We start from the raw sequence: 12064 nt of genomic DNA on the forward strand, positions 1-12064 counted from the left end.
TGTATCGCGTTCGAACTGGTGGGTATCTGTTCCATGCCTTCAGTCAGTCATTTGAGTGTCTGATTATTGGGTGAATAGGGAGGAAGGGGGAGGGAAGAAGGGAAATCAGATGCTGGGGGGTTGGCTAGAAGGAGCCTCGGAAGGAGGGAGGGAGAGAAGGGAGGATTGATGGGGAGATGTGGATAGATGGAAGATGGGTGGATGGATGGATGGGTAGATGGATGGATAGATGGATGGATGGATGGGTAGATGGGTAGATGGATGGGTGGGTGGGTGGATAGGTGGATGGTGGATGGATGGATGGAAGGGTAGATGGATGGGTGGGCAGATGGGTTATGGGCAGGTGAATGGATAGGTAGAGAGATGAGTGGATGCCTGGAGGCTGGGTAGGTGGATAGGCCAATGAGTGGATGGATGGATGGGTGGATGGATGGGTGGGTGGATGGATGGGTGGGTAGATGGATGGTGGATGGATAGATGGGTGGATAGATGGTAGATGGATGGATGGTGGATGGATGGATGGGTGGGCAGATGGGTTATGGGCAGGTGAATGGATGGGTGGATGGATGGGTAGATGGATGGGTGGATGGGTAGATGGATGGATGGATGGATGGATGGATGGGTAGATGGGTGGATGGGTGAATGGATGGGTAGATGAGTGGATGGATGGATGATGGATGGGTAGATGGGTGGATGGGTGGATGGGTGAATGGATGGGTAGATGAGTGGATGGATGGATGATGGATGGGTGGGTGGATGATGGGTGGGCAGATGGGTTATGGGCAGGTGAATGGGTGGGTAGAGAGATGAGTGGGTGCCTGGAGGCTGGGTAGGTGGATAGGCCAGTGGGCGGAGGAATGATGAATAGGTGAGCGATGGGTAGATGGATGGTGGATGGATGGATGGATGGATGGATGGACGGATGGATGAATGGATGGATGGGTAGATGGGTGGATGGGTGAATGGATGGGTAGATGAGTGGATGGATGGATTGATGGATGATGGATGGGTGGGTGGATGATGGGTGGGCAGATGGGTTATGGGCAGGTGAATGGGTGGGTAGAGAGATGAGTGGGTGCCTGGAGGCTGGGTAGGTGGATAGGCCAGTGGGTGGAGGGATGATGAATAGGTGAGCGATGGGTAGATGGATGGTGGATGGATGGATGGATGGATGGATGGTGGGTAGATAGATGGGTGGATGGATGGGTACGTGGCCTTGTCATTAGCCCGCCTGGGCTCAAGCATGGGCACTGCCAATTAGCTGTGACTTTGGGCCCAAGTCCCAGCCTCTTAGGAATGAGTTCCCCCAACTGTGAAATGGCCAAGGAGACAGGACGGGTGGCAGGACGGGTGGCAGGACGGGACGAGGGAGGGGGCTGGGGGCTGGCCCGGCCTCGCTGCAGCCGGGAGCCCTCCCTCTGCCCCGGGCAGTGGGCACAGCGGTTTGGGAGCTGCTGAGGGAAGCCACCAGGCCCTGGACACCCCGTGCCACCCTGCCACTCCCGAAGCCCCCCGGCTCGCCCGCCCGCCCGCCCGGTCACAGAGAAGGCTGTGTCGGCAGCCGCCCACCTGGAGGCCGGGCCGGGGAGAAAGTGGCCATTGTCCTGGCCTGGCAGGAAGCGCGGCCGGCGCACCCGGGAGGCGAGGCGGCAGGCGTGGAGCACGTGGGAGGGGACCGGCCACGGGATGGGAGGGGTCCCCGCTCTCCCACTCCCACAGGCGCCACCACAGGGCAAGGCCTTCGGCTCCGGAGCCGCGACTTTCTCATCTAGGAAACGGCTGAGTGGCGGGGTCGGTACCCTCAACTGTCCACGTTGCCCCCCTCCCCGCCCCGGGGGCCGGGCTGTGAGGGAGATGGTGGAGTGAGGCAGGCGGGGCGGGGCGGGGGGACTCCCTCTGCTGGGACGGGAGGGGTGTGGGGGGCTGGGCTGCGGGCAGGGCGGAAGCTCGCCCTGGAGTGAGAGCCGGACTGCGCGGGTTGCAGGCGCACACCTGTGGGCGCTCCTGGGCCTTCTCCGTGTCGGCGTTCCCTACGAGGAGGGCGGGCTAGACGGGGTGCAGGCGGCAGGGGGCTGCCACGGTGGATCACCCCCAGCCCTGGGTCTGCGGCCGCTGCGCCAGGGCTGTTCCCACCGAGCTCCCTCCCGGAAGGAAGGTGCTGGCCAGGGTGGGGCCTGCCACCTCAGGGCCGTCGGGTGGGGCCGGGGGCGGGGGCGGGGCGCTCAGAGAAAGACAGGGCACCGGACGGGCTGCGCCCTGACCTGCAGGCCCCCCTCTGACGCCCCCTGCGCGGGGACCTCAGGACTCCGTGGGGGTCCCAGCTCCAGGCCCAGCGCCCTGCCGGCTGAAGCTGACCCCTCCCCCTCGCAGAAGCCGCCCGGCGCCCAGGCCATGAGGGAGGAGGCCTTGCTGCGGCGCCGCTCCTCCCTGTGCCCGCCCTCCTCCGCCCCCCAGAAGGCCGAGCCCCGCAGGCTCGCCCGGGCCCTGCTCCTCGGCGGCGAGAATGAGCTCGACCTCCTCAGCCCAGGTCAGTGGGGCCTGGTTGGGGGGGTGGGGGGGCCTGGTCAGGCGGGGGCCTGGTCAGGGGGGGGCCTGGTCAAGGGGGATCCTGATCAGCTGGAGGCCTAATCAGGGGGGGCTGGTCAGGGGGGACCTCTCTAGCCTCCGGGCCTCAGCCAGGGCATGTGCAGGCCGGTGCCCCCTCCTGCCTCCCGGCCCAGCTCTCGGGCGGGGAGCTCGGGGAGGGACGCCAGGCGGGGAGGAGGCAGAGTGCGACCACCTCCCAGCGGCTGCCTGCCCCCCACGGCGGCCACCGGCTCACCCGGCTCTCCCGCAGGGACGGACGTGGAGCACAACGGCCCCTCGCTGTCCAGGGAGGAGGGGCCCCCGACCCCCGGCTCCGCCGCGAAGCTGCCACCGGTAAGTTGCCCCCCGGCCACGGGGGACCCGGGCAGAGGGCCCGGCCACGGGGGACCCCAGGCAGAGGGCCCAGCCACGGGGGACCCGGGCAGAGGGCCCGGCCACGGGGACCCAGGCAGAGGGCCCGGCCACGGGGGACCCCGGGCAGAAGGCCTGGCCATGGGGGACCCGGGCAGAGGGCCCGGCCACGGGGACCCAGGCAGAGGGCCCGGCCACGGGGGACCCGGGCAGAGGGCCTGCCCAGGGGCAGCAGGAGGCTGAGGAGGGGACGCAGGGCCCCGGAGCCTGTCCCTCCCAGCACATGGCACGGGACCGCGTTGAATTCCAGACAGAAGCTGGGAGGGCTGCCGTGTGACAGCTCCCTCCTGGGGTGACGTGGGGGTGATGTGGGGGAGGGGTGGGGGGCAGGGAGCCGGGAAAGGGGCTGCAGGTGGCGTTCGGGACAGAAAATCATGACGACAGCAGCCCTTTGTCGTAGGGACACCCCGGGGTGAGCCTTTCCTCCCTCAGCCGAGCCTGTGCGTCCCCCCCGCCAGGGACACTCTGCAGGGGCGCCGCCTGGGGAAAGTGCACACACACTCGCTCACATACACACCCACACGCTCACATACACACTCATACACACATTCGCTCACATACACACCCACACGCTCACATACACACTCATACTCATACACATTCACACACACACTCATACACACTCGCTCACATACACACTCACACATTCACATACACACACACACTCACATACACACCCACACACTCACATACACACTCACATACACACTCACATACACGCTCATTCTCACACTCGCTCACATACACACATACACACACACTTACACTCGCTCGTTCACATACACTCACACATACATACACAGTCACATGTGATCACATATACACACATTCTCATTCACACACACACACTCACATACACTCCCCCCCACACACAGGCAGCCCCTCAGCGAGGCCCGTGGTGCCCCCTGCAGCGGAGCCGTCCATCCGTCCGGGAGGCCGAGCCCGGCTCCACCTGCGGTTTCAGGCCCTTCTTCCCCCGGGGTCTCGGGCCCCACACGCTGACGCTCAGCTGGTGGCTCTGGCCCTGGCGACGGGGCTGGGGGGCAGCCCAGACCGAGGCTAAGTCCTCCTGCGGCCCTGGGGCCCCGAGCACGGCCTTGCTCCTCGGGGACCCTGTCCTGCCTGGGACCCTGCCCGGCCTGCGCCCGGGTCCGTGGGGATGGTCTGCCCGTGTCCGTCTCAGAAGCGGCAGCGGGTGCCCAGCCTCCGTTCCCACCGCGGCCAGGGCTGTGGCCGGGGCAGGAAGTGCCTGCGTGTGTGATTGTGTGGGTGTAACGGTCTGTGTGTGTGTGTGTGTGTGTGTATGGGTATGTGTGTGTATGTATTCGCATGTCTGGAATTTTGAATAATTTTTTGAATATTTTTAATGGCGGTGACATAGATACCACAGACCCTCCCTTACCTTTTTAGTGCGCAGCCCATGGCGTTTACTTTATTATTATTATTATTTTTAATCCTCACCCGAGGATGTTTTCTTCTTGGTTTTTAGAGAGAGTGGAAGGGTTAGGGAAGGACCGAGAAATGTCGATGTGAGAGAGACACATCGATTGGCTGCCTCCTGCTCAGCCCCCACCAGGGTCTGGGCGGGGAGGAGCCTGCAACTGAGGCACGTGCCCTGGACCCGAATCCCACCCGGGACCCTTCGGTCCGCAGGCCGACGCTCTGTCCACTGAGCCACACCGGCCGACGCTCTATCCACTGAGCCACACCGGCCGACGCTCTGTCCGCTGAGCCACACCGGCCGACGCTCTGTCCGCTGAGCCACACCGGCCAACGCTCTATCCGCTGAGCCACACCGGCCGACGCTCTGTCCACTGAGCCACACCGGCCGACGCTCTATCCACTGAGCCACACCGGCCGACGCTCTGTCCGCTGAGCCACACCGGCCGACGCTCTGTCCCCTGAGCCACACCGGCCGACGCTCTGTCCGCTGAGCCACACCGGCCGACGCTCTATCCGCTGAGCCACACCGGCCGACGCTCTGTCCGCTGAGCCACACCGGCCGACGCTCTGTCCGCTGAGCCACACCAGCCGACGCTCTGTCCGCTGAGCCACACCGGCCGACGCTCTATCCGCTGAGCCACACCGGCCGACGCTCTATCCGCTGAGCCACACCGGCCAGGGCGACTTTGTGGCATTTACATTCACATGTGGTTCAGCCGTCACCACCACCTCCAGAACTTTCCATCCCCCCAAACCGACACTCAGTCCCCTCCCCACCCCGTCACCGCCGCCCACTTCCTGTCTGTGGGCCTGCCTCGGGGACCTCTGAGCGGGTCACACGGCGTCCGTCCCACGTCCGCCCGGGGCAGGCGCAGGGTTCCCTCCTCCTCAGGCCGAGCGAGACCCGGCCGAGGCCGCAGGCGGCGCCCCTGTCCCCCGGCCGGACAGCGGTCACTTCTCTCTTAAGGTTCGCGTTTCCTGCGCCAACACTGACCGTGGGTGCGTCCCAGGCCCAGTGAGTCACCTCCCGCATGGCGGCTCCGTTCCTCCTGAGCATCTTCCCGCCGCGGGGAGGGAGCCGGGACCAGCCGGGAGCCGCGTCCCAGCCAAGCCCCGGGGGGCGGGGGGCGGGGGGCGGCCAGACCCGCCGGTGCCCTGTCGGGGGCGCGGGGAGAGAAGGGAGCGCTCTGTACCCCGGTTCCCACAAGCACCTGGGGGTGAACTCTAAATCATGTGTGTGTGCATGCATGTGTATGCGTATATATGTGTACATGTGTGCGCGCACATATGTGTGTGCGTGTGTGTATGGGTGTGCACCTTCTCTATGTTAAGGAGATGAAACCAGTTTAACCCTCAAGCGCACAGCTCAGTGGCATTTGGGGCACCCACAGCGCTGTGCAGCCCCCTCCCCCCTGTCCAGTTCCAGAACGTTCCATCGCCCCAGACGGAAACCCGCACCCACCACTCCCCGCCCTCCCCTCCCCCAGCTGCTGGCAACCTCTGCGCCCCTTTCACCCCCCGGATCCGCCCACGTTTCGTGTAAAGGGAGCCACACCCCGGGTGGTCCCTCACGTGGGCTGCTCGCGGCCAGCAGGCCGTGCTGAGACCCCTCCGCATGGTGGCACTGTCAGTGCCGCGCCCTCTCCGGGCTGCGTGCGCCCGTGGGCCACGGCCGCCCGTCCATCCATCAGAGGGGACGTTCCAGCTGCTTCCACTTTGCGGCTGTTCTGAATGACGCTGCCGTGGGTGCGTGCGTGTGTGTGAGCCTGTGCGTGTGTGTGTGCATGTGAGCCTGTGTGTGTGTGTGTGTGTGTGTGCCTGTGTGTGTGCATGTGAGCGTGTGTGTGTGTGTGCACGTGAGCGTGTGTGTGTGTGTGTGTGTGTGAGTGTGTGCGCGTGTTAGGGTCCCTGCTCGCGGATCCACCAAGTGCTCCGTCGGCCGTGCCCTCGGCGGCCCCAGCCCACGCCCCCGCCCCTGGGTCTCTTGCAGGCGGAGTCCGGGCTGGGCAATGGGTCCGACAAGGAAAGTGTGTCCCCCACGGCCAAGGTCACCAAGAAGGAAACCCTCAAGGTGGGTACGGGCCTGGGCCCAGGTGTGTCCTCCGCTGGGTGAATGGGCACCTGGGCAGTGAGGCCACGCCCCCACCTGCCAAGGGGAGGGGACAGACCAGGCCGCCACCCCCACGCCCGGCCCTCCCCCCTCCCCCTGCTCCGGGCGGAATGGTGTGGGCGCAGGCGGGGCCGGGAGCCCGGGGAGGGCGGGGGGGGGGGGGGGGGGGCAGGCCCGGCTGTGCCCTGACTGCTGGCTGGGCGCCCGAGCAGGTGCAGAAGGAGAACTACCGGCAGGAGAAGAAACGCGCCACGAAGCAGCTGCTCAGCGCCCTGACCGACCCCCGCGTGGTCATCATGGCCGACAGCCTGAAGGTAGGCGCGGGGGGGGGGGGGGGGGGGGCACTGTCCCAGGGACGTGCACACTCAGCCGCTCAGGGGACCGTTCGGGGCGTTGGTTTTGGTTTTGTGTGTGTATTTGTTTTAATAGATACGTGTTTTTTTCTTTTAATGTGTTTTCATTGGTTTCAGGGAGGAAGGGAGAGAGAGGGAGAGAAACATCAATGATGAGAGAGAATCGCGGACCGGCTGCCTCCTGCACGCCCCCCACTGGGGAGGGAGCCCGCAACCCGGGCATGTGCCCTGCCCGGGAGTCGAACCCTGACCTCCAGGTTCACAGGGCGACGCTCCACCCCTGACCGTGCCGGCCGGGCCGTTGAAGGCGTTTGTTCGTGCAAATCTGTGTCCGGGTCCCGGGGCTGCCCTGACCAATCGCTTCAAACCAGAGAGTTTGTTCTCCGGTCCCGAGGCCGAGGCCCTGACACTGAGGTGCCTGCGGGACCGTGCTCCCCCCCCCCCCCGAGGTTCCGGGGAGGCTCCCTGCTCCCCCAGTTCAGGCTCCAGGGTCCTGGCCGGGGCCACGGTGCCTCCCAGCCTCTGTGTCCCCAGCCTCTCTGCCTCCCCAGCCTCTCTGTGTCCCAGCCTCTCTGTGTCCCAGCCTCTGTGTGTCCCAGCCCCTCTGTGTCCCAGCCTCTCTGCCTCCCCAGCCTCTCTGTGTCCCAGCCTCTCTGCCTCCCCAGCCTCTCTGTGTCCCAGCCTCTCTGTGTCCCAGCCTCTGTGTGTCCCAGCCTCTCTGTGTCCCAGCCTCTCTGTGTCCCGGCCTCTCTGTCTCCCCAGCCTCTCTGCCTCCCCAGCCTCTCTGTGTCCCTGCCTCTCTGTGTCCCGGCCTCTCTGCCTCCCCAGCCTCTCTGCCTCCCCAGCCCCTCTGTGTCCCAGGCACAGGAGGAGTCACCGGTCAGAGCCCCCTCCCCCGGGTGGTCTCTTCTAAACTCGCCCCCGTCTGCAAAGACCCTTGTCCCCTAAGCCGGGGGTGGGGCCCCACTGGTGGGGTCCCTGAGGGCCGGCGGAGTCCTTGGCCTGGGCACAGAGGAGGGGGTGAACTCGTGAGAAAGGACCAGGGTTGGGGCGCGAGGCCTGTGTTCAGACCTCGCTGAGGCAACAGTGGCTCCCGCAGCCCCAGCGTGGGGCCCGCCATGCCGTGCGGGGGGCGGGGGGCACACCTGACAGGTGTCCGGTCGTCGGCGACCCTGGGCCTGTGCGGCCGCCTTTGCCTTCTACGTGTCGACAAAACTACGGATAAGAAATCGGGCACAAACGTGAACCCGTTTTTACAACGAGAGAGGAAATGACCAACACCGACATCTGCAAACCCGCCGGCCGGCGTGGCTCAGTGGTTAAGCGTCAACCTGTGAACCAGGAGGTCAGGGTTCGATTCCCGGTCGGGGCCCAGGTTGCAGGCTCAGTCTCCAGTGGGGGGCGTGCAGGAGGCAGCGATCCATGATGCTCCCTCATCATGGATGTTTCTCTCCTTCCCTCTCCCTTCCTCTCTGAAATCAATAAAAAAATATTTTTTGAAAAAGAAAAAAATGTACAAAGCCGCCGGCCGGCGTGGCTCAGTGGTTGAGCATCAGCCTGTGAACCGGGAGGCCCGGGTTTGAGTCCGGTCGGGGCTCATGCCACAGACGCAGCTCAGTGTCAGTCGCTCCCAGGGAGGGCCTGACCCTGAGCTTGAACGACCTATGAACTTTGAAAAGGTCAAAGTGCCCTGGCTGGTCTGGCTCAGTGGGTTGAGCGTCGGCCTGCGGACTGAAGGGTCCCAGGTTCAATTCCGGTCGGGGCACAGGCCTGGGTTGCGGGCTCCATCCCAGTCGGGGGCGTGCAGGAGGCAGCTGATCCATGATGCTCCCTCATCACGGATGTTCCTCTCTCCCTCTCCCTTCCTCTCTGACATCCATAAAAAATACATCAAAAAAGTAAAAGGCTCTGCCCGCAGCCAGAGCCCCACCTGCCCCGCCCGCCCCTGAGCCGCCCCGATGCCCCGCACCGGCCTCCCGGCCTGACCCCGCCCCGCCCGCCCCTGAGCCGCCCCGAGGCCCCGGCACCGGCCTCCCGGCCTGACCCCGCCCCGCCCGCCCCGCCCGCAGATCCGGGGGACCCTGAAGGGCTGGACCAAGCTGTGGTGCGTGCTGAAGCCGGGCGCCCTGCTCATCTACAAGACGCCCGACGTGGGCCAGTGGGTGGGCACCGTCCTGCTGCGCTGCTGCCGGCTGCTGGAGCGGCCCTCCAAGAAGGACGGCTTCTGCTTCAAGCTCTTCCACCCGCTGGACCAGTCCGTGTGGGCCGTGAAGGTGCGGGGGCCGGGGGGCCGTGAAGGGGCCGGGGGCCAGAGGGCGGGGGGGCCATGAAGGGGCCGGGGGCCGGGGGGGGCCGTGAAGGGGCCGGGGGCCGGGGGGCTGTGAAGGTGCCGGGGACCGAGGGGCCGGGGGGCTGTGAAGGTGCCGGGGGGCGGGGGGGCCGTGAAGGTGCGGGGGCCGGGGGGTCGGGGGGGCCGGCCTGGGCCCCCCGGGAGGCACGCAGGACCCTCGGGGCGCCATGAGGGGACTCGGGGGGGGGGGGGGGGGAGTGAGGGGAGACTGTCCTGGGCCCCCGGGGAGCCATGCAGGACACGGGGTGCCAGTTAAATGGGTTCAGACAGACACGGAGCTCTTTTAGGATAAGTATGTCCCCAATACCTCGGGGGATATGCTTAAGCTTTTAAAGAAAGGTAGTTGTCACTCTGGCCAGTTGGCTCAGTGGTTAGGGCGTCGACCCACAGACGGAAGGGCCGAGGGTTGGATCCGGTCAAGGGCACGTACCCGGGTTTCGGGCTCAATCCCCTCCCTGGTCCCCGGTCGGGGGGCAGGCGGGAGGCAAACAGTTGGTGTGTCTCTCACATAGATGTTTCTCTTTCCTCTCCTCCCCCCTCCTTTCCACTCTCCCTAAATCCATGGGAAAAACAATTATCCTCCCTCGAGGATTCACCCCAAACCCCACAATTCCTTATCTCTCTGAGGGTCCGGTTTAGCTGGGCCTCCCGCACTTGCACATCCCGATTCTGGCCCCCAAGTCGGGGAGCTCAGAGCCAGCAAGTGGGGGGCAGAGCGCCCCGCCCGGAGACCCCGAGGCCTGGAAGGGCCTGTGTGTCTGAGGCCGAGGACTGCGTGTGCTTCCGCTGCCCGGGGTGTCGGGTGACGGGGTCTGTGCCCCCCAGGGCCCCAGAGGCGAGAGTGTGGGCTCCATCACGCAGCCCCTGCCCAGCAGCTACCTGATCTTCAGGGCGGCCTCCGAGTCGGACGGTGAGTCCCCGCCTGCTCGGCAGGTCCCGTGACCCTGCGGTAGGTTCAAGACCAGGGACCCGGTCAGGCCCGGTCAGGCCCGGTCACCTCCACTGAGGAAGAGGCAGCCGGCCCGGCCGGCGTGGCTCAGTGGTTGAGTCCCAGTCAGGAGGTCAGGGTTCGGTTCTGAGTCAGGGCACAGGCCCGGGTTGCGGGCTCCATCCCCAGTGCGGGGCGTGCAGGAGGCAGCCGGTCCATGATTCTCTCTCATCGTAGATATTTTGTTTTGTTAATCCTCACCCGAGGGCATTTTTCCATTGATGTTTAGACAGAGTGGAAGAGAGAGGGAGAGACAGAGAGAAACAACATGGATGTGAGAGAGACACAGCGATGGGTTGCCTCCTGCATGAGCCCCAACCAAGGCCCAGGCCAGGGAGGAGCCTGCAACCGAGGGACATGCCCTTGACTGGAATCGAACCCGGGACCCTTTGGTCCGCAGGCCGATGCTCTATCCACTGAGCACACCGGCCAAGGCTCATCATTGATGTTCTGTCTCTCCCTCCCTCTCTCTTCCTCTCTCTTCCTCTCTGAAATCAATTTAAAAAATAATTTTTTTTAAAAAAGGAGGCAGCCTGCTGTCCTGGGCCAGGCCTGGGCCAGGGGCCTGCCCCTCAGGACCTCGCTCAGCCTCGGTTTCCGTGAGCAGAGGTGGACAGTAGCACCTGCCCCCCAGTTAGAGAGGCTGATAACCTCACACACAGCAGCTGAATCAGGGAGCCCGGGGGTGGGGTGGGGTGGGGTGGGGTGGGGTGGGGTGAGGTGGCTCCCTGGGGCCGGGGCGGGGCAGCCAGGTGGGTGGGACCTGGCTCTGGGTCCGGGGCAGGGACGCCTTGGTGAGGAAGGGGGGAGGTGGAGAGCTGGGCTGTGGGCGGCTCACAGCCCCTCCCCCCAGGCCGCTGCTGGCTGGACGCCCTGGAGCTGGCCCTGCGCTGCTCCAGCCTCCTCCGGCTCAGCGCCAGCAGGCCCGGCAGCGACCAGGAGCCCGGGTCCTCGCCCGACGGGTCGCCCTCCTCGCTCTGCGGGCTGCTCCCCTCGGCCGCCATCCACGACCAGGACCTGTTCCCGTGAGTGGGGGTGCGGACGTGGGGTCAGCCCTCCCGGGGTCCCCTCCCGGACCCCGCACTCGTGGGTGGGTGTCCTCGTGTGGGTGCGCTGGGCACCGACCCTCGCTCCGTGGGGACCTGGGAGCCTGTGTCTTCCTCTGTGAACTGGGCCCGTGGTGTCGGACGCTGCTGCCCGGGGACTAACCCAGTGACCTAGGGGCCAGGAGGTCACAGGTCAATTCCGGGTCAGAGCACAGCCCCGCTTGGGGCCCCATCCCCAGTGGGGGCGTGCAGTTTCTATCTCTCCCTTCCTCTCTGAAATTAATTTTAAAATATTTTAAAAAAATAAACCTAGTGAGGGGCGCCCAAGTGGGGATTCCTGGGGTGGGGGTGCCTGGGATGGGGTGCGGGGTGGGTGCCTGGGATGGGGTGCCTGGGATGGGGGTACCTGGGATGGGGTGCGGGGTGGGTGCCTGGCCCCACCCGTGACCAGGGGCCGCGGGGCCTGCCCCCAGGCTGAACGGGTCCTCCCTGGAGAACGACGCGTTCTCGGACAAGTCGGAGCGGGAGGCGGGCGAGGACTCGGACCCCGAGGCCCAGGACCACAGCCCGCGGACCAATGGGAGCGGGAGCGACCTGTCCGAGGCCCCCGGCGGCCCCGCCCCGCGAGGGACCACGTACGTGGAGCAGGCCCACGAGGAGCTGGGGGAGGTGAGAGCCGCCCCCCCGAGCCCCCACCCTGTCACCCGCACCTTGTCCCACCCTGAAGCCGCCACGGGGTCCCCTGAGGAGCGCGCAGGGCCCCAGGGGCTGGGCAGG

At 65.8% G+C, this 12064-nt stretch overlaps 1 protein-coding gene across 1 annotated transcript in view; it reads left to right on the forward strand.

The window, feature by feature from the left end:
* The window catches only part of OSBPL5 (oxysterol binding protein like 5), a 50043-nt gene that overhangs the window by 15593 nt on the left and 22386 nt on the right, over positions 1–12064 (forward strand). The window contains exons 2-9 of the mRNA XM_054725489.1: positions 2371–2527; positions 2837–2919; positions 6431–6511; positions 6763–6864; positions 8973–9176; positions 10079–10163; positions 11095–11266; positions 11761–11956. Coding sequence (XP_054581464.1) covers positions 2392–2527; positions 2837–2919; positions 6431–6511; positions 6763–6864; positions 8973–9176; positions 10079–10163; positions 11095–11266; positions 11761–11956 — 1059 coding nt within the window. The 5' untranslated portion in view covers positions 2371–2391. The remainder of the gene's footprint in view (positions 1–2370; positions 2528–2836; positions 2920–6430; positions 6512–6762; positions 6865–8972; positions 9177–10078; positions 10164–11094; positions 11267–11760; positions 11957–12064) is intronic.

The sequence above is a fragment of the Eptesicus fuscus genome, chromosome 13, assembly GCF_027574615.1.
Source record: "Eptesicus fuscus isolate TK198812 chromosome 13, DD_ASM_mEF_20220401, whole genome shotgun sequence".
NCBI classification, from domain to species: Eukaryota; Metazoa; Chordata; class Mammalia; order Chiroptera; family Vespertilionidae; genus Eptesicus; species Eptesicus fuscus.